General features: G+C 49.0%; 1 protein-coding gene and 1 long non-coding RNA gene across 2 annotated transcripts; one reads left to right on the plus strand and one right to left on the minus strand.

Moving 5' to 3' along the window:
• Positions 1–27,951, plus strand: GRTP1 (growth hormone regulated TBC protein 1). The gene is made up of 8 exons (XM_024578932.4): positions 1–174; positions 585–736; positions 8,013–8,171; positions 12,239–12,363; positions 14,977–15,073; positions 23,586–23,758; positions 23,843–24,028; positions 27,758–27,951. Exons 1-8 carry the CDS (start codon positions 128–130, stop codon positions 27,845–27,847), a joined length of 1,029 nt encoding a protein of 342 aa, XP_024434700.2. The 5' UTR covers positions 1–127; the 3' UTR covers positions 27,848–27,951.
• Positions 17,107–19,570, minus strand: LOC128779830 (uncharacterized). The gene is made up of 3 exons (XR_008425903.1): positions 18,574–19,570; positions 18,318–18,438; positions 17,107–17,567 (listed from the first exon to the last, which is right to left on the minus strand). It is a non-coding gene; the product is annotated as an uncharacterized lncRNA (long non-coding RNA).
• Positions 27,952–27,996: the final 45 nt, after the last annotated feature.

Below are 27,996 nucleotides of genomic sequence, written 5' to 3' on the forward strand. Positions count from 1 at the left end.
CCCGCAGCACCGCCTCCCGGAGCCCGCGGCACTGGAAGGGCTCTAGCTGCCTATCCCGGGAGGCGGACTTGGCACCACCACCCCGCCAAGGTTTGGGCAGCTCTGGGCGGCCACCCCCCTTCTCCGCATGGAGCCTGCGGAGTGCGCGCAGGCGGCGCGGGACCGGGTCCCCAGGTGGGCGCGCAGGGGCCGGGACGCCCCTCGCCCAGCCTGGGCGTGCGGGGTGGTGGTATGGAACTCGGAGATGCGGGGATGGGACGGTTAGAGATTTGGGGGTGCGGGAAGTAGCACGGTGCGGTGGTGGGTGTGCGGGCGCTTGCGCGTCCCTGGGCAGGGGTGCGTCCCCCACCGCTCTCGGCCCGCAGTCGCTTTCTGAGTTCGGGGAGGGTGCAGGGCACGCGCCCCTCGGGTCGGTCACAGCTGCGGACGGGCCCCAGTCCCTCCAGGCGGGTACCCGCAGGCCCCCGGGGACAGGCCCCCGGGGACAGGCTCCCGGGGCAGTGTCTGGCCACTCTGTGCTACAGGTCGCACCTGCGTATGGAACTTTATTCTGAGTCTACAAGGTTTTTCTTTTTATATTGTAGGATTGATCCGTATGGGTTTGAAAGGCCTGAAGATTTTGATTATGCAGCATATGAAGAATTCTTTTCCACCTATCTGGCGATACTCACTAGAAGAGCAATAAAATGGTCTAAACTTCTAAAGGGAAATAATAGTGTCCAGAAAAGTATGACAGGTGAGTTTGGAGCTTGGTTCACCATGCACTTAAACAGGGCACTGGCTAAGAAATATTCCTGAGAGAACGTGGGTTCCAGATTCCGTAGGCCCCTAACCCACGGAGGCTGCCTTGAGTCTGGCATCCTTCCTAGGGACCCCGAGACGCGGAAGTTACAAGGCAGGTGCGCGTTTGTGACCAGAGTATTAGAGGTGTGCTTAGAAGGTGCGCGTGTGTCGCGTCCTATGTAGGCTCAAAGTTGAAGTTCAAAGCGTTGAATTCAGCTAGAACTTGCACTTTTAAGGTACAGGAACGTCCTTTCTCTTCTTTGAGATGGACTTGTTTGCTTTCCAGAAGAAAATTGATTTTCTGCTTCTCAAAAATCTCAAAATGAGATTGCCCAGGGCTCTCCTCTTGCTTGGGCCAGTGACAAAGCCCTCCCTGCTTCTCCTACCGGACCCCTCCTCACCTCCTCTCCTGCCCCAGCCCCTTCCCTCCCTCACTCTAGGCCTGGCGCCCCCTCCCTCAGGCCTCCTCTCTGTTCTTCCAGCACACCCCTGGTTGCACCTGCCTCTCCTTCCCCACCCCATCCCCCAACCTCCCTACCTGAGCCCCATCTTTTTCAGGGGTTGACTGGAATGCCAGTTCCGTGAGGCCTTCCTGAGCTCCTATCTGGAATGGCACGGCCCTGTCTCACTGCACACCCACACACTTTTTACCCCTTCCCTGCTTATTTTCTCCCCTCTGCCTGACGCAGGGCAGATCTTATTTATTTTATCATCTGTTTCCCCTGCTGGAATCAAAGATCCCTCTCTGCTGGCAGGGACTGGCCAGGATAATAGCTTCGGTATTTGTTAAATGAGTGAAGTGTTTAGTTGGTACCTGCTGGGCTGGTGGAAGGGCTTTGGTAGGAGTGTGCCCCTTGGTGGGAGTTGAGGGAACGCAGATAAAAGGCACAGAGGGGTTTCCTGAAATAGGACATTAATGACAATTAAGGGGTGAGGATGGGGTCAGCTGTGAGGGACAGAGCTATGTGACCAGAGTATTAGATGTGTGCTTAGAAGGGGCCAGAGATGGAGCCAGGGGACCCTGCATGGGACCCCACGAAGGCACGCATCACAAGGACAAGGATTTATGAGCAGGGGTGAGAGATCAATTTTTGCTTTTAAAGCTGTTTGTGAATAGAGCTCAGAGTGGTCCCAGCACAGAAACACTTGTGGGGGTGACCGAGAGGGCTGGGTGCAGGCAGGTGGATCTGGGAACTTGCTGTCTGGTAGGGCAGGGGTCAGGGGGCTGTCCCAAGACAGTGGACAGCCCTCCCTTCTCAAGGCATGACTGATGGGGCTGCAAACTAGCATTTCATAAAGTCAGCTGGAAGGGACCTTAAAGGTTGGTCCTTTGTGGCTTTCCAGACCCTTGAGGCTAATAGCCTGTGTGCCCTCCTACATGGGTCATACACTGAGGTCTGTCCCCGAGGTGTGGCCCCTGTGCTAACGTGCTTCCAGCAGCACATCTGCCTTTAATGTTTCCTTTGGGTTTCTTCTTAAAAGCTGACTTGTCTTTTCAGTTTAAAAAGTTACATACAGGTATTTAAAAATAAACAATTTACGGACATGGTAAAATGTCTTAATCGTACTAAAAGATGTAAAGTGACATTAAGTTCCTCTCCTGCCCCAGGCCCCAGCCTCCTGTAGAGGTGACCACTGGTGATTGTCCTGACACCTCCCCACAGGAACAGGGGGCACACGCACGCACATGAGCATGTGTGTGCACACACATGTACAAATGCAGCAACTGCACCCACAGGGCCTCAGTCAGCTTTGGTGCAGGAGACGGCCTCCTGTCCAACATGGTTAACTCTGCACACCTGACCCAGAGGTCAGTAAAAGCAGAGAATCATTACAAGTGTACATAGGTGCATAATTTTTTTTATATAAGTATTATGCACAAATGCAGGTTCATCCTGCCCATCTTTGATTTTGTCATTCGATTCTCTCTTATCACCTCCTTTCCTCTAACTGTGTGGGTCCACTAATTAAAATTTTGTATCTTTCCTGCAGAAACCACACTCTCAATTCATTGTTTCTGTTTTCCAGTATTGAGTTTTCCCCCAAGTAGGGGGCAGGGATAAAAGAAATCTGAATACAGACTCGTCCCCAACGTTTGTTCGCCCCCCTGTTGCAGCCATCTTCCCCCTGGTTCCCAGATTCTGTATTGGCTTTGCTTTTGCTTGGAGCACCTGTCTTTCAACCCTTTCTGAAAATATAGCTTGGTTTTTGTTGAAATAACAATTCTTTCTTTTTTGCTTTAATATTTCTTTGATTTATGTAACATTAGTTAAATTATGTGATTATGGAACAAGTGTCATTGGATAACAGGTTCAGGAGCAAATATATTTGATTCCTGGTGAGCCTTCAGCCTGGGGGATGGATTCAGTGTCAAGGTGAATGGGGGAGCCTGTCGGCCTCATGTTGTTTCAGGAAATGAGGCAACAGCTCAGCGAGAGCGGGTGGTGTGGCTTCCCAGGGTTCTGTGATCCAGGGTGTCACCACTGGAGCTGGGTGTAGTTTCCGGGTGTGATGGTCAGGGAACCAGTCAGAGAGCAGGCTGTCAGGCATAAACACGACTGGCCAAGTTACTCCAGAAATGGGGATCCAGTTTTTTCCTGCCATGTAGTCTAGGCTGACTGTAGTGGGTCAGAGGTGTGACATCCCAGGGAAGAAGTGACACAGCCAGGGGTTTTGGTCCTACAGTGTGGACATGTGGTCCTAGGAGCTCAGTCTGGGAGCCCTGTCCTTGAATATCAGCAAGCACATCTTGAAATCTCCTTTTGATCCTGTTTTTTCACCTTATCTTGCTTTTTATGGACCTACTGTGTTTTTTTCTCTCTTGGTAGGATTTTCATCTGTATTGCCCCTCTTAACGTCTCCAGTAACACAAGCATCTACGTACGAATCTGGACATTGAGTATATGTTCAGATAACTTATGCTGCTTGATTTTGCTATTTGTGGATACAATGAGTATTTTCATTTTTCTTTAGCAAATATGCAACAGGAGCCCTTAAGACAGCTTGGTCTTCCTCCCTTGACTTGAAGACCAAGTTCAGCAAACTGCCCTACCTTGGCCTAGCTCCTGCCCTTATTCCTGTTCATTTCCCATCTTGGTGCGTAGGGACTCCACACAGAAAAAGCCTCATAGCCATTTGCTTCTCCTACATCTCCTTCCTCGTGGCTTAGAAAATCAGCACCACCTGAATTAGAAATAAATTACAGAAACATATTTTCAAAGACAAATACCAAAAAAACTGAAGATTTGCTTAACTTTGTTGGGGCAGACAGTTGGAGGTTAATTCTCTGAGGTTCAGCTTTTTAAAAAAAATATCTCCCCACTGTTTTTCCTTTATATTTTATTCTTCTGCAGATGTCAGGGATGACCCGTGGGTGAGCCCTGCCCTCGGGAGTGGCAGCCTGTGAGGCCAAGTAAACCATTCTCATTCTTTCTGAAGAAACTTTGTAAATTCGGATAACAAACATCAAAAAGTAGCAAAAGCATTTGTTCTTCTACCTCTGGGTATGGTTACCGCTGTTACAACAGCTAAGGTTTGTTGAGCTCCGACTGTGTTTCAGGCACGAGGCTGAGAGCTTTATTTCTATTTTATAGGCGAGGAAACTGAGATCCGTTCAAGGTTTAGGGCTAGGGAGTCAAGTAGAGCTGATGTCTGTCTCCATAGTGAGGGATTTAACTCTCGCAGTTTCCCACCTTTCACCTTACATTTTCATTATTTTTTTGAATTTATAGTGAAATTCACTCTTACGGCTACATAGCTCTGTGAGTTTAGACAAACCCTAAGAGTCGCATAACCTCACCGCAAGCAGATTGAAAGCAGTCCTTCACCTTCAGAATTCCCGCCCCGCTGCCACCCCAGGCCACCACTGATCTACTCATTCCCACAGTTCAGCCTTCAGATGTCATCCTATAAACGGGATTATACACCTTGTAGCCTTTGAAGTCTAGCTTCTTTCTTTTTTAAAAATTTATTTTGTTACTGTATTTTTTCTATTACCATTCATGCCCCTGATAGCCCCCTCCCGAGTCTAGCTTCTTTCAACTTCTTGCAATGCATTTGAGATGTATTCGTGATTTGGGTGTATCAGTAATTCACTCTTTATTGCTGCGGACTATTTCATTTATGGTGTACTATAATTTATTTTCATTATCTGTTCATCAAAGGACATTTGGGATGTAAAGCCAACATTATAAATATGTATCTGTGGGTTTTTGCTTGAACTTAAGCTTTCACTTCTCCTAGGGAAATACATAGGAGAGAGAACCCTGGGTCATACGGTAACTGTATGCTTCGCTTTTAAGAAATTGCAAACCGTCTCTCCAAAGGAGCTGCACAATTTCACATTCCACCATCAATGAATGAGAGTTCCTGCTGGGTCACATTCTGACAGCACTAAATATTGTTGGGTTTTTTATTTTGGCCATTCTTTGTGGAAAGACTATTCTATTTGCATTGAAGTTTCTTTGCAACTTTATCAAAAAGCAATTGATTCTATTTGTGTGGGTCTGTTTCTGAAATTTTTTAATATTCTATTGATCGATATGTACAGCCTTTCACCAACACCACAGTCTTGATTATCGAAAGTCCTAGTAAGCCTTAAAACCAGATAGTGGGACTCCTTCAGTTTCATTTCAAAATTGTTTTGTTTTTTCCAGTTCCCTTGCTTTTCCACATAAATTTTAAAGATTTTATTTATTTATCTTTAGAGAGCAGGGAAGGGAGGGAGAAAGAGAGGGAGAGAAACCTGGATCAATTGTCTCTTGCACGCGCCTACTGGGGACCTGGCCCACAACCTAGGCATGTGCGCTGACCAGGAATCAAATCGGCGACCCGATTCGGCTTTGCAGGACGATGCTCCACCAACTGAGGCCTGCCGGCCAGGGCTCCACATAAATTTTAGAATCAGCTTCTCATTATCAACTAAATATTTCTCCTGGGACATTAATAAGCATTGCCCAGAATTTATAGATCAATTCGGGAAGAATTGACATCTCAACAATATTGAGTCTTCCAGTCATGGACAGGGTATGTGTGGTATATCTCTCCACGTACTTTTATGTCTTCTCTGACTTCTTTTGCAGTGGGCAGCACTCAGATCCGACAGGTATTTTGCTAGGTTTTTACCTAAGGATTTCTCTTTTTAGTTTTGGTGCTATGGTAAATGATACCGCTTTCAATATTTTGATTTCAGTTGTTTGTTGTTAGTGTGCAGCACTACCACTGATTTGCGCGTGTCTTTTCTTTTTGCTGCCATCTGAGTTGGAACAGTCCCCACCCGCCTTGGGACTGCCCCTGCCCCTTGCTGGTAGGCAGAGAGCGATTCACAGCTCTTTCGGGTGTTCGTGGTCGTGTTGCCTCCTAGGGGTCATGAGGCCCACTGCCAGCCGTCAGTACAAATCATACCAAGTTGGAGGGAAAGTCAGACGGAATTATTAGTGTCTTCGATAGACTTAAAAATAAAACAAAGCTGTGCTTTTACATATTTCCATGACAATATAAACAGACCAAGTGTGGAGACATTCTCGCCGAGGCATGATCCTCCAGTGTGCATTCAAATTGGCCAAGAGGGTTTCTGAAATTTTCTTGGTCTTTAAATGGATTATTTCAGAGATGTTCTTTCCCTCCTCTGGGTCTTCCCTTGTCATCCCTGCATCATTCTGCAAAATTTTAGGGTGCCCTCCTGGGCAGGCGCAGGGGGCTTGGCCTCCTGGAGTTTCTTTCCCCTTAGGTGCTCATGTACAGGTGATCCTGTGTGGGTTGCCTCTGAGTTTAAGTTTTTCACAGTGCTTTTCCTGACTGTAACCTAGACTGTTTTCCCCGTAATTGTGTTCTGTTCAATGCAATTGGTGCCTCAGATTTTTTTTTCTTTTTATGACTGCTTGTGGAATTTCACTAATTGCATAGCTTTTATTTTTTTTCCTAAAGTGTGGTTTCTTTTAAAATAATCATATTTACCATATCAAAGGAAAACAAGCCTGTGAATATTTACTTTGAAAATGAACTGTTTGGGGGGTTAAATTAAGACTGCTGAAAGCATAGCATAGCGTCCCTGGGCTTACCGTAATTAACTTGAATGTTAACCTTACAAAGTTTTTTATTTGCCTGGGAAGTTATTGAATACTGATTAATTGAGGTCACTCATGGTTTTTGGCTTATTTTCCTATATGTTGTTGTGGCCATTAGGAAATTACTGATCACCTTTTCACATATTTATTTTCGGTAAATATATTCCTCCAAAATGCGGTAGTTACAAACTCACGGAGATTAGCTGCAAAACAGGACGAGGACATCTGCAGCTGCAGCCGTCGCTCCCAGCCAGGTGCTTCACACAAGCTCACAGCTTGGACACTTGCTGTCTTCTATTTTCAGTTTGTCCTCTCACTGGTCTCTCTGCCCTGCAGAGGGCTTCCCAGAACACTCGCGTGACCTCAGTCCCCGCTGTTTCACGGTCACCTCCAAGAAGGACCGTGCATCTGAGCCTGATTCACTAGTGCCTCTGGGTCTGTCCCTACCCGCAGCTGTCCCTCCAGCCCTCGTGTCTCTGCTTACTCCCCAAGACCGACTGAGGGTCTCTTCCTGCTTCATGTCCCTTCACTTGATGAGGTTTCTATCCCTCCTGCTTTCCTGGCATTTCTAGTTGTGTGCGGTGCCTGGGTCGCAGTGACTGTTCCCGGTCCAGGTCACACCTGAGCAGGGACTTGAGGCTGGACCTGTGGCTAACCTGTGTTCACATCCGAAGCATCTGTCACAGTTTGTGTGGTGGGCGGCACAAGAGGGCCAGAGGATGGACCTCGAAGCCCCTGGCATTGGGTTATTGCAGCTTCCTGCCTATTGTGCTCAGTTTGGGGGGAAGCACTGGATTCTATGATGAGTGTACATACCAGTTTGGTGGAGATGTGTGAAGTTTTGCATCTTTTAAAAAATTCTCACCTGAGGATATATTTACTGATTTTACAGAGAGAGGAAGGGAGGGAGGGAGAGAGAGAGACATGTGGATGTGAGAGAGGTGAGAAAAACATCAATCGGTTGCCTCCCTTACACGCCCAAGCTGGGGATTGAACCCAAAACCTTTTGGTGTGCATGATGATGCTCCAACCAACTGAGCCACCGGGCCAGGGCAAGCTTTGCATCTTAATGTTTGATTTAAGGAGAGAACTGGTGAGCTAAAGGCATTGAAATTCGTGCCATTGGCTCTGTCCTTCTGAAGCTGCCCTTCCTCTCTGTTCCAGTGAAGCGCTACATCCGGAAAGGCGTCCCACTGGAGCACAGGGCCCGCGTCTGGATGGGGGTGAGTGGAGCCCAGGCCCGGATGGAGAGGAACCCCGGCTATTACCACCGACTTCTCCAGGGAGAGAGGAACGACAGCCTGGAGGAGGCCATCAGGACAGGTGACACACGGTATCCATCCCTTGGGTGCTGGGTGGCCCAGGCAGGAGGAGGGGGAGGAGTGGGAATTATCCTCCAAATTGGGTCTGCATCCAGTCTTTGAAGTCACGGTGCTGATAAAGAAACGAGCATTGTTAAAGATGCACCAACCAATTTCAATTTTGAAATTATATTTTTCTTAAGGGAAAATCAAAACTTCAGCGTTCATGAAAGGAGAACATTGCCTTTAATTTATTCAGCAAATTTTTGAGCACCTAGCTAGCTAGTAAGGGACATGATAACAGAAAGACCAGATTTCTTTCAAGAGGAAGCCCTCAAGGAAAGTGAGAAGGCCGCTGAGCCAGCAGCCCTAATGCGCCAGCAGCCCTAATGCGGCGGGGCATTGGCTGGAAGGGGTGTGTGCTCACAGGACTCACAGATGCAGCTGCACGGGCATCACAAAGCCGCACACCGGAGTGTTCTTTCTTTGCGTCAAGCTCTAATAATTGTCTAGGGATACTGTTGTTTTTGGCTTCTAATCTCTTTTCACCTCTAGTAGTTACACAGGCTCCCCATCTCTTAAAAGTTTAAAGTGCTCAAGAAAAAAAAGTTTAACCTAAAGTGAATAATTAGATTTTAAGGAAATACATCTGTCTTCCTGATTTTAACAGTTTTTGAGAAATACAAATTTAAACAAAATAGCTAATTTTAAAAAATGTAGTTAATTTGCCCTGGCTTGTGTGGCTCAGTGGGTTGGGCGTCATCCTGTGGACGGAAAGGTCGCCAGTTTGATTCCTGGTCAGGGCACGTGCCTGGATTGCAGGCCAGGTCCTCAACTGTAGGCATGTGCGAGGCAACCAATAGATGTTTCTTTTCCTCTCTTCCCCCCTCCCTTCCTCACTCTAAAAAAGAAATAAATGGAACCTTTAAAAAAATTTAAGAATCAGTTACTTTGAAGTGCTGAGAGGTTGGACTGACTTGTGACAGAGTGGTGTGTCCCCAACATAATAAGTGGGGGTCCTTCAGTCTTTGGGGTCTCATATGCCCAGGGCTGGAACCAGTGGGCAGAGGTGGGGGTGCTGAACCCTTTGGCTGCAACCTGATTGCACAGCAAACCAGGGTCAGAGGTCTCAGCGCAGAAGCTGCTGCTGGCTTTGCAGGCACAGCTGGGGCCATCACTCAGCAGGGCTGGAAATGCTTGTTTGGGTTGGGAAGAGACTTATTTAGGTCCAAGGGAGGCTGAACATATTACATAACATAGAATGTTGCTCTTTGTTTGAAAAATAAATTCAGAGGCTCTGTTTAACGCCAGCGTTTTTAGATATTTTCTTTATTGTGGTAAATATACATACTATAAAATTTACCATTCTGTCATCTCCAACTGAAACTCTGTCCCCATTAAACACTAACTTCCTGTCCCCCTGCCCCTGGTAGCCACCATTCTACTTTCTGTCTCTAGGAGTTTGATGACTCCGAGTACCTCATATAAGGGGTCTCATAGAGTGGCTGTCTTTTTGTAGCTGGTTGAGTTCACTGAGCTTAATGTCCTCAAGGTTCACGCGTGTGGCAGCATGTGGCAGAGTGTCCTGTGGAAGGCTGAACGGTGTTTCGAGGTGTGCACACCCGTTTTGTTTCGCTGCTCATCCACCAAGGGACACCAGGGCTGCTTCACCTTCTGGCTGTTGTGGATAATGCTGCTCGGAACACGGGCGGACAAACACCTTTTGGAGACCCTGCTTTCAGTTTTGGGTGTATTCCCGGAAGTGGAATTGCTGGGTCCCGTGGTAATTCTGTGTCTGTTTTTTTTTGAGAAACCTGGACAAATCATTTTACAGGGTTGGTGGAGCTGGATATTTCATGCCATGTAAGTGCAGACTGAATATCCCTGTTCACATCTACTTCCACAATGCAAGGCGGCATTTCCCGTAGAAAGATTTGAAAACATATGGAAAAACTTTTCATAATAAAAAAAAATTTCATAGGAATGAGTACAGCTGGTCATTCTAGCCTGAATTAGTAAAAAACACTAATTTTCTTGTGATCAGTCACAGTTTGGAATGCTAAGAATTCCAGAAAAATGTTTTTTTGTAGGAATTTAAAAAAAATCTAAATGAATTATGGACTTTTGTTAATAATAGTGCTGTATTAATTAGTTCATTTATTATAACAAATGTACCGTACTCATAAAAATATATAATATAAAATACATTGAAATACAATTTTTTAAAAAAGAAAAAGTAAATGTACTCATGTTTAATACAACAGAGGAACCCTGTGTCTCCCACCTGTTGACCTTCTTGGGGATGAGACCACTGCGTCGTGTGTGATGGCGAAGCTCCTTCTCACTGTCCCCAGCGATACTGTCAGTCCCCCAGGCTGTTGGAACTCTGAAAGGCACGGCTAAGGGCGGCAGGGACAGAGAATGAGACACGTTTTGGGAGGCATTTAAAAAACAAAACAGTTTTTTTTAGAAAACACACATTAAAAATAATGTGCTTTGGGACACTAAACCCACTGTTCTGCACAGACCTAGTTTTTTATAAGGCAAGACAAGGCCTGGGGCCGGGGCTGGGAACAGAACGGGTTGCAGCGTTTCACTGCAGGTCTGTGGACATCATGCCAAAGTGGAGGCTGGATTCCCTTAGGCGTAGGGGGAGCTGCTGTGCCTGCGGACGCCGTGACAGAGAAAGCTAGTGGTCGTGCGGGTCCTGCTGTGAGATCTGCGGGCTGCGCGTGTGCCGGGCTGTTTGGTTATCAGACATAGCGCAGTGGCACACATACCGCTGAGCTAAGTGGGGTCAGCAGAGTTAGAAAAGCTGTGGTGGTTTAAGTTGACATATATCCTGTCTGTTCTTGCGCCTGTATACAGAGTTAACGTGTGAAACTCAACTGCAAAGAGTCAGGCGTTGGCCCTGGCTGGTGTGACTCAGTGGGTTGGAGCGTCATCCCATAGCCTAAAAGGTTTGATTCCTGGTCAGAACACATGCCTAGGTTGTGGGTTCAGTCCCCAGTCAAGGTGTGTACAAGAGGCAACCAATTCATATTTCTCTCCCTCTCTCTCTCCCTCCCTTCCCCTCTCTCTAAGATCAATAAGCATGCCTTTGGGTGAGGATAAAAATAAAATGTCAGGTGTCGTCTTGGTGGCCTCCACCAGCACCTGTGTCCCCGCAGGGGTCCCGGGTGGGACCGGCTGGGCCAGGCTGGGAGAGCTGGGCTGAGGAAGTGGGGGTCTGATGAACAGGAAACTCCTGTAGACAAAGGTTGACAGTGCTAAGTTAATTTTGTTCTTGGTTTTCACGTTTTTTTTTTTCTTTTAAGATTTTTTAAATTTAGGTTTAGAGGGGAAGGGAGGGAGAAAGAGAGGGAGAGAAACATCAATGTTTCGTTGCCTCTCAAGCGCCCCCTACTGGACATCTGGCCCACAACCCAGGCCTGTGCCTTGACTGGGAATCGAACCGGCGACCCATTTGTTCCCAGGCCGGCACTCCATCCATTGAGCCACACCAGCCAGGGCTAGTTTTCAGTTTTGTCTGTGTATTTCTGAAAGGGGATCTCCGTGTGTTCTGCTTCTTTATGTTTTCGATCTTCAGAATTGGGAAAATTTCCAGACTTTTGTGTAAAATGGTCATCTGTCACCTGTCGTCCTAGAGTTAGCCTCCACTTAGCTAAGAGGGGCAGGCAGTGTGAGGACAGGTTTGTGGGGTGGAGACAAGTGAGGAAAAAATCAGGGCCCTGCAGTGGCCCAGGCCTCAGCTGGAGAAGCTCACTTTGCTCTCACTGATTTAGGGAGAACTGCTTCTCGGGCCCACGGGGCTCCCCTTGGTGTGTCTGGAGCAGGACAGGGGCCCTCGCAGTACCCTCCCCTTCCTTCCTGACTGCACTCAGCCGGGACTTGGGTATTAGGGCTGCAGGTGCTCGTGGCCTGGGAAGGGCAGCCAGGTTCTCCGGGGGCGACTCAAACCGCAACCAGGGCTGAACCTGTCCTGAGACCGGAGACAGAGCCCAGCACTTCACCAGGTGGGGTTTGGTACATCACAGACTGCCTTCCGTTCCCACCTTTTGAATAATTCTGGTATTAATTTCTCTGCAGATATGAACAGGACCTTCCCAGACAATGTAAAATTCCGCAAGAGTGCAGATCCCTGTTTACAGAAGACCCTGTACAATGTGCTCTTAGCCTACGGGCACCACAACCGAGGAGTGGGGTACTGCCAGGTAAGCCCCCAGTAAGGTGAAAACCATCGACAACCCCCAAACTTACAACAGACACACTCTCCAGGTGTACATTAAGTATTCTTTATTAATCTAGTTCATAAAGTCCCTAAATTATAATACCTGCACGGACTGTGACTTTAAATACTTGCCAGTTACAAAGGTAGTGAAACCTCTATTTGATGATTTCTTTTGGCATCAGACTGCAGTGAGAGGGGGTGAAGGTGGGAAATTGGGAAGCAACTAGGAATAACTCAAGTGAACACAGGGCTGTATCTTCTAGGACAAAAAGTAAACAAAGAGCACCTTACTGCCCTGGTGCACGTTGTGTGTGTGGGTGTGGGAGGGTGGGGATGGGGGTGTTCCTTCAAGGTTATTTTTGGAAGGCAGATTTTCCTGATAATTAAAGTTAACAGTATGCCTCATCACCTGACACCTTGTTGCCTCGTTTTGGATTCACTGTTGAAGCACATTTGAGGTGGGGAAGAGTCATTTCTCGTTTCTCCATGAAACGGTCCCAGCCTGGAGTGTATCAGAGGGACACTCTTATTCATAACGGGGAATGCAAGAAGAGCCCGAGTTAGGAGCGGCCTCAGCTGTGCCCTCTGTGGGTGCTACATGCGATACAGCCTCACTGCCCTTGAGATGGGCTGGTCTAGTCTCTGAGCTCCCTGGAGGCTAGTGAGGCCCAAGCCGCCGGGTGTGCCAGGCAGGGTGTTGGCAGGAGCTGCCCGCTTCCTGTTATCGGGAATGCTGCTTGTCGCCATAGCTGCGAGCAGGAGCCCACGGCTGTCACAGGAAGAGAGTGGCTTTCCCTGTCCCTGAGGCTGCATGCTTCTCATGCTGCCGGAGCCTGAGGCTTGTCTAAAGGTTTCCTGAGAGGAAGGTGAGTAAACCCGGTCGTGTGGTGGAAAGTGTACATCTAACAGTCACGGGTTCCAGAAGCTGCTCATAAAGGCCAGGGAGCCACAACAGCATTCGGGTCCTTAAGAAGGTTTGAACAAATGGTTGTGCAGCAGGGGTGCTTTGGGAATTTGCATTCCTGTGTGGTCAGCACGTGGTGAGGCTCTGGGCTCCAGAGAGGAAGGGGGGTGGGCTGGGAGAAATGGGACTAGGAGAGAGGCAGATCATTTACGAAAGACCAGCAGCAGAGAAGCATCCTAGTTACTCCTCACATTCACCTGAATAATTCATCAAGTTTACATTGCTCGGTTACCCAGAGGCGGTGCCTTCAGAAAGACCAAGCTAGGCTGGGCCCATTCTTCCCATACGGAATTCCTGTCATTCTTCGATTTTATGACTGTCATTAACTTGTCCTGAAACAAGGACTCCGCCCTTTGGAGATGGGGAAGCAGGCTGGCTGAGAAATTGTCCTAAGATTATTCTAGTTACCGTTCTTGTGGATTAAAAAAAATAGCTTTAAAAAAAACCACACAATTTTAAATATTAGCATGATGTCAAAACTACTGGCTTTAGGGGCCCTGGCTGAGTAGCTCAGTTGGTTAGAGCATCGTTCCAGTACACCAAGGATGTGTGTTCAGTTCCCTGTCAGGGCACGTACAAGAATCAACCAATGAGTGCATAAATAAGTGGAACAACAAATTGATCTTTTGCTTGATGTTGGCTTTTGGAATGTGTGTTGGCTTTTGGAATATGTGTGCACACACACACACACAGGTTGTATTCGCTTCCTGGGGCCGCCATGACAGAGCTCCATAAGCTGAGAAGCCTGAGATCAAGGTGTTGTCAGGGCTGGTTCCTTCTCAGGCTGTGAGGGACTCTGTTCCAGGCCTCTCCCCCGGCACCCGGTGGTCCCTGGCACTCCTTGGTGCTCCTGGGCTTTTAGACACGTCACCCGGTCTCTGCCTACCTCGTCACATGGTGCTATCCCTGTGTGGTGTCTCTGTGTCCATATTTGTCTTGTTGGCTGACAAGAGTTGGATTTTCCCCTCACTATTAGAGAAATACATACTTATTTTAGAAAACACAGGCATGCCAAAAAGAAAATACAAATTGTTTGAGACCTAGTCACCCAGAGATGACCCTAACTCACTGTCGTCAAGCACCCACCCTCCGCGCTCTCCCCCAGGTCTAGCTGATTCTCTCAGATGAGAGTCACGTACTTCAGGGGGTTTAGCCACATCTGGCCTTTGGCAAGTGTGCGCTGTGAATTTCTCGACAGTCTCCATCACAAGGATCTCTTCCAACATCCCCGTGTGCCAGACCACGTTCCTTTGTGGATTTTATGAAATATGGTTGCTGATATAGTTTCCCCTCTGATATAGTTTCATGCTATTAGATTAATTTTAAAAAAACAATTGGAAGTTGTATTTTATCATAAGGTAACCACTAGTTGGAGAGTCTTTGATTTTAGTATTCTAAAGAAGTATTCAGAACAGTTTCTTTTCATCCTTTTCCTTCTCTTGTAGGCTTGACTGAACGCATTACTAGACGTCAGATCCTTAGTATCTGCAAAGTTGTACTAAAAGGTCATTCGAGAATTGTGCAAGTTTTAGGGAAATGGAACATTAGTAGTTAGAAGCCCAACAATTACAGAATCTTATGGTGTTTTGAAACTCAACATTGAATTTCTGTTTCTCATTTTTCTAATTTCAGGGAATGAATTTTATAGCGGGATACCTGATTCTTATTACAAAGAATGAAGAAGAATCCTTTTGGCTGTTAGACGCTCTTGTTGGAAGGATACTGCCTGGTATGTTAAAATCCATGCTGTTTGCCCTTCAGTCTTGTTTCCGGTGTTATCGAAATGATTCAGCTGACCAGCCAAGATTTAATGAAAATATTACTGAATCGTTGGGGAGTTGAGGTTAACAATCTTTTTGCAATGGAGTTAAAGAGAAGAAAAATATTTAAGATGATCAGCTGCAGCTAGTGCAGCGGTTATTTTTGCATCTTAGAGCTTGAATTTGGCCGAGACCGTGTGCTGAGCTCATCTGCTCCTCATTCTGTACCGTTCGTGTTGAGACTCGTTGGGCCTCAGTGTGTCTTACGATCGCGGGATCTGTGAGAGCTTCCCTCGGTTACATGTTAGTGCGTTTGTGAACGGCTGCAAGACTGAAATAATTCTCAGCTGTTATTATTACTGTTATTAAGAGGAGGATCTTTGTTTTCATACATTCCTACCTTTCTATTTACTAGTGACTACTGTTTTCAATAATAAGTAATTTGTTAATAAACATCCACCGATTTGGGTGATGCACAACATAGACTATGAGCTGCAGAGCAGGACCACTTCGGGAAGGGAAGCGGCAGAGCCGTCTCGGTGGGGGAGGGCTTGATGGTGGTGATCGGTCACAGGGAGCCTCGCGCTCGTCCTGAAGGACAAGCACAGTTGCGAAATCCTCGTGACCGGTGGATGGGGAGGTTAGAGGCCTCCCACAGCAGTGAGCCCTGGGTTGCTCTTGTTTTCCGTGTCTGACTCTGAGTTTTCTTCGTGCTCCTCCCCTCTCTCACACATGCCTGGGTCAGGCTAGACCCACCCCAGGACAGCTCCCAGGAACCTCCCTGGAGAGCTGGCTCCCATCTCTAGAAGCTCTGTGCTGAAGACATGTGCACATAGCACATTCAGGGTCCATGCAACACTGCGCCTACATTCTCATTTAATCCTCAGAACTCCTGGACCACACAGACCCAACTATGACAGCAGTTTCACAGAGGAGGACACGTAAAGCCTGAATCCCACAGCTGTGGCAGAGCCCAGGTTCACATCCACGGCTCTGTGACTCTAAGACCTTGGCATGGAAGAGAGAACCTGAGTGGTGCCATTAAAGAAAGGGGGAATCGGCGAAGATCGAGGGGAATGGGGGCACTTTTCATGCCCTGGTGCTGCCATTAACGAGGGCTCAGGAGTGGGTGTGCAGAGGCCAGGCTGGGTGAAGCTGCCCACGAGGGAAGGAAGGGTGGAGAGGTCCTGAGTGCGAGAAGAGAGCCCAAAGGCGGAGAGGACTCCAGCAGTCCCAGCTTCCACGTGAAGGCCCGAACTGCAGTGATGAGGGAATCACGAGGAAGAGGGAGTCGAGACCTTCCAGATGAAACATTGGCAGAGCTTTGTCATGTTCACCGTTTGCTTCACTTATGTCCTCAGACTGAATTACGATGACTGTTTGTATATCCATGATCAGTTCAGTTCTGGGGGAGTGGGGAACATCAGTGAACAAAACACAGGCGGTTCTGCCTTGTGGAATGCCCATGGCAGGGGAGAGGTCCAACAGTGAGCGGCGGCAACCACAATCCAACCCATAATAAATGGGTCAACGGCAAGTGTTCATGTTCACATTCACAGACCCAGCAAAACGCCCCAAGACTGAAAATGTACCTCCTTAGTGGAGGGCAAGGAAAGACCTAAGAAGGAGGCTGGCAATTGATACAGTTTATTAAGAGAAACTCACGTTTGAGTCATGTCTTCGGCAGCTGCAAGACCAAATGGATCCCTGTGCCCCGTGGCAGGTGCCAGAGAATTCCATAGGGTGGAAGGGGGAATAGTCTCGGGTGCGGGTACCTGAATACTACCAGGTACAGGAAATTACTTTACATGCTTGACCAGGTCAGGGCAACAACCTGCTCCAGGGGCCAACACTTCGTAGGCGGCAAGGGAGGGGTACTGATTTGTATCAGGATGAAGGTCGATTATGATCAGACGGCCTCTAAAGAGGGTTTGCAGAAAGAGGGTTTGGGTCCAGCTTGAGGGACAGTGAGTGGTCATGATGGAACAGTCTCTCCTCCACAGTTAATAAAACAAATTTACTGAGTAAATTTGAGGATATAATTGGCTTTATTAAATGAATCATTAATCAAGCAGCAACTCAGCTAATAATTAGATATTATGAGGGGTTATACGACATGGAAGGCTTTTATAGAAAGGAGGGCAGGACAAAGAAATCATCAGCAAGAGGAGAATGAAAGTTCATTAAAGGAAGGTAAGCATTCAGGTGGTGATGGCTTCTCATTGGCTGAGCTGTGACATTTCCATTGGCTAGGCTTGTTGCTGGGTAGAAGGAGGATCTTCCTTCTGCTGGGTGTTAAAGTAGTGAGGAGTTGAGGTCTGCCTTTGAGGCTTTCCTGTTTGGCGTAGTTGACCTCAAGTGGTAGGGTGTGACAGCTCTCTCCACAGGCCTTCCCAACTGCAATTTTAGTTGAGGTTTCCTTTAAAATTCACAGCAGATTATTAGCAGGCGATAAATGCTTACCTGGAAAAATAAAAAAGCAAGACTCCAGATTGCTCCTGAAACGTTGTGTCCTGTCATTGTTAGGTTCAGTCGGAGTAAACTGCAGTGCCATCGGGTCTTGATTCAAAACCAGAAGAAAATATCAAACCAAAAATGTCAGGACTGTGAGGAAAGAAAAAGGGATTATCCTTGTCATTGCAGCTGTCCAAATGCAGGGAGGCAACTGTATGTCCTGTCATTATAAGGAAGACTGGAGAGCAAAGCCAAGCCAAGGAAGTGTGAAAGAAGAATACTGGAGATTTACCACAATCCTGTAATGATTAAAATTGTGTGGAATTAGCTTACCGATGTACAAACAGAAAAGAGGCCAGACACCAGTTGGTCTACTGAGCTGTTAATCTATTAGGATCTATGTGGGATTAATGGAGAAACAAAGATTATTTGAAATATCATTTGGTGACAATTAACTATTTATATGAAATAAGATGAAATTAGATCCTTATTTCTATTCCAGATGGAGTCAGACTTTTGTGAAAAAGCAAATAGGCATTTTACAAAATAGGAAACCTGAATGGCCAGCAAAGTTACGAGGAGATGACCAAGCTCTGCTGTGAGCAAGGAAATGCAGATTTAAACAACAATGAAGTAGGATGTCAAAGCCAGCACAGCCGCCCGGTGGCCACCATTCTAGGCAAGTGACACCCCAATTTCAGAGCAGGCGAAATGGGATAAAAGTCAGTGTTAGAACTGGAGACCACATTGTTAACCAACCTCTCACGAAGGAGGTCTCGGGGGCAGAGTCACTTGTACGAAGTCACGGAACTCCTGGTCTTGTGGACGCCTCGCTGGCCTCCCGTCTGTGGGACTGAGCCCTCCTCAGGCACCGCCACCTCTAGGAGCATTATGTGTCGTGAACAGTCACTCAGATAAGGTTTACTCAAAGGATTTCACTTTTATACATAAAGGCCTCGCATGGTCCCAAGTCAACAAAACGCTAGCAAACAATGCCCATGCAAGCTAAACTTACCCTCCATATGCCCACACCCAGAATTCTCTCTCACAGACTCCTGTGACATGAAGTGGCTTCTCGGGACCAGTGGTGGCTCTCCTGATTAGTCACCACTCAAACCAAGGCATTCGGTGATAGGGTACAAGAGAAAAAACAGATTCACTTCGTGGATAGAAGAGGATTCCTGAGCCTCGCAGGTTCTGAGTCCCTGGTGCTAATGGTGCCCATCTGACTTCAAGAAGTGGAAGGGGGAGCACCATTCCGGGTAATTGCATCAAATAATGAGTCAGTGCAGCAATGAACTGATGATACATTGGCGTCCTGCAAAGCTGGTCAGACCTGTTTTCCTTTGAAACACTGGGAAACAGGTTGCTAATTACTCCTTGCAGAAATAACCCAGCTCCAGCTAGAGGGTGTGGCTGAGGTGGGGACTGATAAGGCACGTTCTGTGGGGTGAGGTTCAGAGCCCCTGCATAGCAGAGCTGGGGCAGGGTGAGGACCACTGGATTCCACTCACCTCGGCTGCACCCAAGTGTGCAATTCAAGGGTTCTCTTGATTAACTTACCCGTGGGGTCTCCCCCATAGTATTCCATGGCCTGCGGGATGTGTGCTTGCTTTTTCACAGGCAGACACTGCATCCGCGGGCTGAGAGCATCAGTTTTGGAATTAGACTACACAGGCTTGAACCCCAGTGCTGCTGCTTACCACTCATGTAGCAATAATCACGGGCGCGTTTTAAATCTGTGCGCCCCACCCCTGAAGCAGCAGCACCCACCCCTGAGACAGCACCCCTGCACCTGCCCTGCCTGCCGCGGCACCATTTAGCCTTTAGATGTTCTGACACAGCCATTAATTAGGTTGTCGGCAAAGGTGAATGTCCACAGGAGAAGCATAACTAGGGGCCCCAGAGAGGCGAGGCCAGCTCAGGGGCTACGGAGGATTTGTCTCTTCCTGTGCACAGCGGAATGTCGGCGCTAATGGTGCTCTTCTGTTTAGACAGGGGTTAGGGGAATGCTGCAGGTGGGGCCTACAAGGAGCGTGGTTGTCTTGCCTTCAGCGTTCAAGGGCAGAATGATCGAGGAGGGAAAGGAGATATGGAGGGTTTCAGTGATCTTTCCCTGGTGACCGGCTCAGGCCTGTGGCGGTCAGGGGCGTGACTTGGACATCTATTTTTGGAAGCTGCCATAAGCCCTCTCCGTAATCAAGGACAAGGTTGTGCTGTGCTCACAGCTTAAATGTCCTTCTTGGAAAATCCTCTTATTTCTCCTGCACTTAAACCTGGTCCCCCCGAGGTGTCACTCGTGTAATTGGGTTGGCACTCAAAACAGTCTAGAAACGAGAACAGAGAATCTTTGCTGCTTTCTCCCACGTGGACCAGACTATGGCCGAATTAAAAAGGAAAAGGGAGGACATGGTTGAGTTTCAAGAGATAGATGCAAAATAAGTATGTGAAAGGAAAGCATTTTTTTTTAATCCCTGGGATTTTATAACTGACTTGGCTTCTATTAAATTATTTTCAGTGTACTTTAGTATTAAATGTAGTTTACTGTAGCTTACTCTTTGAAAATTAGCAACATGACTGTGATATTGTGTCAGTATTCATAATGACTGTCTAATTGACAAGAGAACCTCGTTCCTTTGCCATGGTGAGTGACCAAACTGTGATGGGGTGCATGGGTCCCCTGAAAGTAGGGGAACAACCCCTGGCAGTCCTGCCTTCAGGCAGGATGTGAGGCCGGATGGAAGGTCGGGAGAGCAAATGGCACAGCAGTTAAGACACATTGCACAACAAAAGGCAAGGTAATAGCCGTGCCTTCCTGAAGGGAAGAGGGCTGCCCCCCAGGACAGGACTCTGAGAATGTGTGGTGACTTGTGACATGGGGGGTGGGGTGGGGGGAAGCTCATACAGCGCTTGCAGGGGAGACAAGGGGCGGATGCCCAACCTGGATGCCCCTGTGTTCAAGGGAACCCCTGCCCTGACTAAACATGGCAGCCAAAAAAGGGCAAAAGACACCGGGGAACTGACAAAAATGGTGAACACTAACGCACCATAGGATGGGAGGGGTATAAGCTTACATAGGGAGTTATGGGCTGACTTTTAAATTAGGGTGGGCTGAAGGTTAGGAGGGGAGAGAGCCACGAGGTCGGCAGTGAGAGGGGAGGTCTGCCTGGAGAAGGCAGCGACAGAGCTGATGGAGCTGCGGGGACCCGCCGAGCCACCCAGACTCATGAGCAATGCTTGAAGCCGAACTGTGACCAGGAATGCTGAGTTGCAGACTTCTGCTTCTCTGGGATGTGTGCCCCCGGGACCCCACCGTGACCCAGTGCAACACGGCACGTGCTTTCCTGAACCGCTACATGAAGGCTGAGAACAGTGCACCCCAAATCCTAAAGAAAAGAGCCGCTGCGGAAAAATGGCAACTCTGAAACCCACAAGTACACATTCCCAAAAGGGTGGGAATCTGTGTGACCAGCTAATGTAATGGACAAACAAGAATATGGGGAACTTCTGGGCCTGGTTTTGGTTTGTAGCTTTTTGGGGAGCAAGGGAAGTGCTGGGTCTCGTCGGAGAGGAAGGCTCTGAGCAGGAGTGCTCTTAGCACCCCCAAGGTTGGAACCCTGTTAATAAAAGCCAGTTTCCTTCAACACACATTGTTGGGTCCTATGTAAAGGCACCAGGTGGCCAAGCCCCGGTTTGCTCAGTAACAAAACTGCAGGTGGGCAACAGGACAGGATGCTGTTTGTGCAGAATGTGGCACCGTTCCCTATTTTATAACACAGATCACTTAACTAGATTTTCATACCCGAAATTAAGCATTAAAATGTATTATAATACATTGCACTAACAAGGTAGGAAGTTTTTCAGCAAGGCAGATGTCCGTTCAAAAGCTGGAGACCCTGTTGGAAGCATGGTCTGTCTGCCGGTCGAGCGTGTGCGCAGAGCTGCAGGGGCTGCTGGCTGCCAGCCGGTGCCCGGGCCCTCTGATGGCAGAAGCAGAGCGACCATGAGCCACCTCGGCAGGTGCTGCTTCCCAGTTTCAGCAGCCCGGGGCCCCCAAGCCACTAAACTAGAGGAAAAGAAACTTCTCCAAATTAAGTTGTCAGCTGTCTTTGGAAAAAAATTTTAGACTTAACATTGCCTCTGCCTTTCTGTATTCAGAGAGGTGGGGACGTTTGGCTCCTTCTAGAATATCTGGTAAATATAATGAAGTGTCCTCCACACTCCAGGTGGAGAAAGTGTGTAGGATTCCTTGAGTCTTCAGCGAAGAGAACCCTCGCCCAGCAGCTCTATGTGTGGACACTTCCCTGCACACGTGAACACACACCAGCATCTGAGCGCCTGTGCGCCAGGGGCTGGTGAAGTGGGTTATGGCCTATCCCTGCCAAGGTGCCTCACAGCAAAGAGGGAAGGCCATGCACGTGAGGGTGTGCAAAGGTGTTAGGGAGTTTTGTAAAGGGATTGCTGACAGGGTGCTGTCTGCAAGATTTGTCAATGTGTTACATGGTATTCCGGGTACAGAGGAGGCCCATCAAACTGCTTAGTGACGATCGGTTACCTAGGGGACCACTTTGACTTTTCACCTGACGGTCTCCTGTAATGTTCAGATTTATCGTATGCATGTATCATCTTCATAACAAAAAATGAAAGACAGAAATAAATAAAAAACACAACACCAGTAAAGAAGGGAGAGCGCATCCTGTGCTCAGAGGAACCCGGGATGCTCGGGGCATTGGCACGATACTGGAGAAGCCACTGTGGCTGAGGCAGCCACAGTCTCAACCCCAAGTCCATCCTATCAAGGGCACACGCTTCACCACCCAGCTGTGGGATTAGAAATCTGTGATTTAGGCCAATTTTTTAAAAAAATGTGTTTTATGACACTACTTTGTGTGCCTGCACCGTCCCTTCTGGGAGGTGGTGGGTGCAGGGGGGTGATGTAGAGGCACCACCTGCCTGGAGCCCCACCCCTTCCTTCCTATGTACGTGGGGGGTGGCACCATGGCACCTCATGGGCATCGGGGCCAGGTTTGCCTGCACCTGCTGCCTCACCCTGCGTGGCCGGGCCATGGGCCACCTGCACCCGGCAGCTTCCCTTGCTCCCCAGACGGAGCTCGCTGTCAGGCAGTGCTGTCCCTGCAGCTCAGGTGGCCCCGTGCCTGCTCCTCCTGCCCCAGAAGCCTCCCTTAGCTCGCAGCAGGCAGAGCCACTGAGGCAGGGCTGCAGGTCTGTGGCTGCTGGGCTCTCCCCAAGTCTGGATGACAGGGAGAGGCAGCAGATTTTTAAAGTTTAATTTTTATTGTGATAAAATACACTTAACATCAAATTTACAATCTTTATTATTCTTAAGCGTACAGTTCAGTGTTGTGTAAGTGTCCCCACCATCTGTCTCCAGAATTTTCTCATCTCCCCAGATGAGATTCTGTCCCCATGGGATAAGCACCCCCAGCCCCTGGGTCCCACCAGTCTACTTTCTGCCTCTGATTTTGACGGCTCTGGGCACTTCATACAGTGTTTGTTCTGTTGGGGCCGACTGACTGCACTCGGCATGATGTCCTCCAGGTTCATCTGTATTGTGGCCCATGTCAGTGTCCCTCCTTTTTCAGGCTAGTCGTATTCCATCGTGTGTGTATATGTCACATTTCCTTTATCCATCTAATCACCCACAGCTGGACTCTGGTTATGTCCACCTTTTGGCTGTTGTGAATAATACTGCTGTGAATATGGGCGTGCAAACACCCCTTCTTTCTGCCAGCACATTTTAACCAATGCCCAGCAGGGCTTCACTATCCAGACCCCCCAGGGCCTTGGGGGCCCTTGCTTTGGGAATCACTCCCAAGAGTCCCTTCATTCACCCAGCGTGGCATCTCGCCCTGGGTCCTCCCCTTAACCTCGCCCTCCTCTCCCTGGAAAGGATCCTACCTGGACAGCCCCGTTTTCTTTCCCTGGCTCAGGGGAGAGCGAGGGACTGTGGTTTGTAGAATAGTGATGCACGCACGTTTTGGGTTTTTCCCCTCATCCCCGTGGCAGATTACTATAGCCCTGAGATGCTGGGCCTGAAGACGGACCAGGAGGTCCTGGGGGAGCTGGTGAGGACCAAGCTGCCAGCAGTGGCGGCCCTGATGGACGGGCACGGCGTCCTGTGGACTCTGGTCGTGTCACGCTGGTTCATCTGCCTCTTTGTGGACATCCTGCCTGTGGAGGTGAGCATGTTGCGTGCCTCGTTGGGACCAGGGCTGGCTCGGGTCACCATGCAGCGATGCGCCACTTCTCTGTTTTCTCTGCAGACAGTACTGCGAATCTGGGACTGTTTGTTCAATGAAGGCTCAAAGATTATCTTCCGGGTGGCTCTGACCCTGATTAAACAACATCAGGCTTTTATTTTGGAAGCAACCAGTTTTGCAGACATTTGTGAAAAGTTCAAGGAGATCACCAAAGGGAGTTTTGTGACGGAATGTCACACCTTCATGCAGGTGAGTGTCTGGATGTGCTCAGCCTGTTTTGCTCTGCTGTTCCATTTGCCTGGCCTGGGAGATGGCCATCCTGGCTTTGCCCAACTGTCTGTCTGGCAAAGCGCCTGTCCCTGTGTTTCCTTTGGACCTCTGTCTGCCTCAGCTGGGGCCCTTCACCCCAGCCCATCTCAAGCAGCCCTGAAGAGGGACTCCAGCCCCTTCCAAGCCCATATTCTCCTGGAGCCTAGGGCCTGCCAGCAGATCCGTGAGGGCCACCTACCTAGAGTCCAGTGGCTGCTTCCCCTCCTCCTGTGCCACTAGCCATGGAGTGGCTTGCCCCAAGGTGGGCGGGGTCCAGTGCCAATGGGACGCCCCGTAGGGGCAGTCCAGGTTCACCGGGATGGAAGCATCAAGGGTATGAATACACAACTTGTCTGATCTGGACTTGAGTTTCTCTGGGCCTGGGAGCCCAGGAGGTGGCAGAGTTCCCCCCACAAGCCGGCTGCCTGTGTACCTGATCTCAGAGGCTTTCCTGAGGACCCTGTGTCCAGCAGGTCTCCTGTTTTTCCTCATCCTAGTGGGGTTGCAGGCTATGAAGGTAACTCAGACCCGCTGAAGGAATGAAGTGGGAGCTGCATTCAACAGGCCTTCTGAGGAGGCCTTGGAGCTGGGACAGACTTAGGCTGGTAAGGCAGGTTTTAGGTGGGCTAGTGGGAAGAGGGAAGAGCCAGGAGCAGAGCCCAAAGCTTGAATGGCCCTCGTGGGAAGTGTTGCATGCTAGCGTCCATGCAGACTTCATCTAGAGAGCCTGGCCCACCTGGCCCTTCACTTTTCCGTTTGATGTGGTCACAAATTCAAAGGAAGTGGCAGAGGGCATGCTGGCTCCATCCACAAGGCACAGTGTTTAGATGCCTGGAAGGCCAGGTGCTTCTCTGAACCTCTCTGGGTGGCAGCAAGCACCTTGCCGGGCTGCTGTGCCTGGGAGCGACTCAGGGGCAGCCTTCCAATGGCTGGGACTGCCTTGGAAAATGCCTGGGGCTCTGGGCCAGAGAGTGCGTGCCTTGAGCTTTCTCTGCGCCACTCTGGAGAGCGTGGCCAGCTCCTGAGAGGGAGAGAAAACCCTGGCCGCCGTCCTGAGGCTACACCGGAAGGAGGCTCTGTTCCACTTGGCCTCAGAAGACGACCTCCTGTTTAGGTGCTGCAGTGGGGACTAGTGGCCACGAGGGTCACATGTGTCCTCTAGGCGTGTGGATGGGCTTGGGCGCTGACATTTCAGCTAGTGTCAAGCCCTGCTCACCTGCCAGCAGCCTCAATAAAGAGAAGGTGGTGACGGATGGGAAATGTCAGACACCTGTGACTGATTCCTTTGAGCTTGTCAGGTAGAGCTCGAGCCTGTTACTGAATGCCTCCCCCAGAGGGGTAACTTCTCCCTCTGTGGAAGTTTTCATGCTGCCTGGTGGCCTCTTGGGGAGAATGTGATAGGGGATTCAAGCGGCAGGTGGCAGGATGGTGCTTCTCCCAGGCCTCATGTGTCTGAGTGTGTGATTTGCAGGAGCCGGACGCTAAACTCAGACAGAATCGTAGCTTGCCCTCATGTGTACAACTGCTGGCCGGTCTTACGGTTCCTTTTAAGCTCAGGTTCCCCATTTACACAAGGAAGATGACAGGGGGTCCTGCATCCTAGGATTGTCCAGGGTATTTCATTTGTTGGACTGAGATGTCATTCCCAGGCCATAAAATTCACCCTCTTTTTAAAAAAGATTTTATCTATTTACTCTGAGACAGGGGAGAGGAGGAAAGAAGAGCAACATCAATGTGAGGAACATGGATCTTGGCCTCTCCTGGGCCCCCCACCGGGGACCTGGCGTACAGCCCAGGCTTGTCCTCTGTCTGGGAACTGAACTGGCGGCCTTTCGGTTTGCAGGATCCACTGAGCCACACGTCAGGGGAAAATGCACCCTTTTAACAGGTGTAGTTCAGAGGTCTAGGTCCATTATTTAGTTCCAGATCACTTTCATCACCCAGTAGGGAGCCCTGTCCCCGCCCCCCTCCCATCCCCGGGCGGCCATCAGCGCACTCTGTCTCTAAGGAGTCTCCTCTTCTGGACCGCTCTCAGAGGTGGACTCAAACAATGTGTGCGCGCCTCTCTGTTGGCTTCTTTCACTCAGCCGCTGCTTTCTAGGCTGTTTAGCTCTAACTGGTATTATGTCAGCGCTTAGGGAGCACCTTGTGTACGGTAAGTGCTCAGTAAGCGCTAGTATTTACACAGTGCAAGAGGCAGCACGGGGGCTGCTCTCCCCTGAGCCAGCAGCAGGTGGGCAGGCTGTCCGCAGCGGGGCTTTGCCTGCGCTACGGCGCAAAGGCGCTCTGGGCCTTGTGAGCTTGGTGGGCATGAGGGAAGCAGAGGGTCATGAGGACCCTGGGTGGGTTTTGCCAATGTACTCATGTCGAAGTAAAAATGCTGTGTATCGGTGGCACAGGATAGATGTAGCCATTCAAGGGAAGCTGGCAGGGAGACAGCCCTCGTACAGTGAGTCTCATTTTCTCGGTGATCTCTACAGAATTGTGTATTTCTGTGGTGAGAGCACATCAGCAGCAGCGGTCCCTGCGTCAAAGCTGAAATGCTACACAAGACCTCTGGAATTCTCCAGAGAATAAAGACAGTGATTTCCTACTGGAACTCAGGGCAACACTAATGGGAAGAAGGCAGTTAACTCTAACATCCTGGCACGTTTCAGTGGATCTGATCTACTTTCCACTTTTCAGGAACGTGGACAGTTGTTACGTAAACACTCTACCCTGACCTCAGGTGCCGTGTATTACGAAACTCTGGAAGAATTTCTGAAATGCAATTTTTCTTTCCTTTTTTAAAGGTTTTATTTATTTATTTTTAGAGAGGGGAAGGGAGGGAGAAAGAGAGGGAGAGAGACATCAGTGTGTGGTTGCCTCTCATGTGGCCCCCATTGGGGACCTGGCCTGCAACCCAGGCATGTGCCCTGACTGGGAATCGAACCGGTGACCCTTTGGTTTGCAGCCCATGCTCCATTTCCTGAGCTACACCAGCCAGGGCTGAAATGCAATTTCTTTAAAAAAAAAAAAAAAGCTTTTAAACGACTAGCCTTTACACTTGGCCTAATTTATAACCATGAATTTCTCCGCAGTAGCTGCACAAATGACTATTAAATTATGCACAGAAGACTCGATGGCACGTCTGCCAGCCTGCCATGCTTGTTCTGTCATGGGCCCCGCAGCTGTGGCCACCTGCCCGCTGGCTCTCTGTCCTCCCTGCCTCCCCACGACTCCCTTTTTGCCTCTTTGGGAAGTAGTTTTCTCTTATTAGAAATGATCTGAGTCTCTTCCTGCTTCCACTTTTCAAATCTGATTTATGCTTTACTTAGTCTGCTCATAAATGGCCTGACTTCAGAGCTGTCACAACAGTTAAAGGGTCTAAACGAAAACAACACAGGCAACAGAAGCAAAAACGCACAACGGGTTTGCATCAAACTTAAAGAGTTCTGCACAGCCGAGGAAGTGAACAACAGAATTACCAGAAAATACGTTTGCAAACTGTGGCTCTGGTAAGGGTCAATGTCTGAAATTCATCAGGAACCCCTCGGGGCAGAGGGCTGTCTTCCCTCCACGTGCAACAGGCCAGCGGTCTCTCCAGTGTCCGCCCGCCACAGCCCAGCCTTCAACAGGGGACAGCTACGGTGAAAACTAGTTTGTAAACCAATCCCGTTTCTCTTCCAGAAAATATTCTCGGAGCCCGGCAGCTTGTCCATGACCACCATCACCAGGCTTCGAGAGAGCTGCAGGGCCAAGCTGCTGGCGCAGGGGTGATTTGGACGCTCTCCCCTCCGCACTGACCAGGAGGCTTCATTCCCAGAGTGGACCAATTTTTACTACTTTCCTTTTTAGCGCTGTAAATACTTGATGTCTCTACACTTTAGCTGTGAAATTTTTAAGAGCAATTTAAAATCACGTTTTCT

The sequence above is a fragment of the Desmodus rotundus genome, chromosome 13, assembly GCF_022682495.2.
Source record: "Desmodus rotundus isolate HL8 chromosome 13, HLdesRot8A.1, whole genome shotgun sequence".
Classification (NCBI taxonomy): Eukaryota; Metazoa; Chordata; class Mammalia; order Chiroptera; family Phyllostomidae; genus Desmodus; species Desmodus rotundus.

What these genes read in the sequence shown, in the direction of transcription:
- GRTP1 (XM_024578932.4), top strand. Translation starts at nt 128, where the DNA reads ATGGAGCCTGCGGAGTGCGCGCAGGCGGCGCGGGACCGGGTCCCCAG. An exon ending in GGAGGAGGCCATCAGGACAG is followed by an intron (nt 8,172 to 12,238) that starts GTGACACACGGT and finishes ATTTCTCTGCAG; the next exon opens with ATATGAACAGGACCTTCCCA. An exon ending in GAGGAGTGGGGTACTGCCAG is followed by an intron (nt 12,364 to 14,976) that starts GTAAGCCCCCAG and finishes TTCTAATTTCAG; the next exon opens with GGAATGAATTTTATAGCGGG.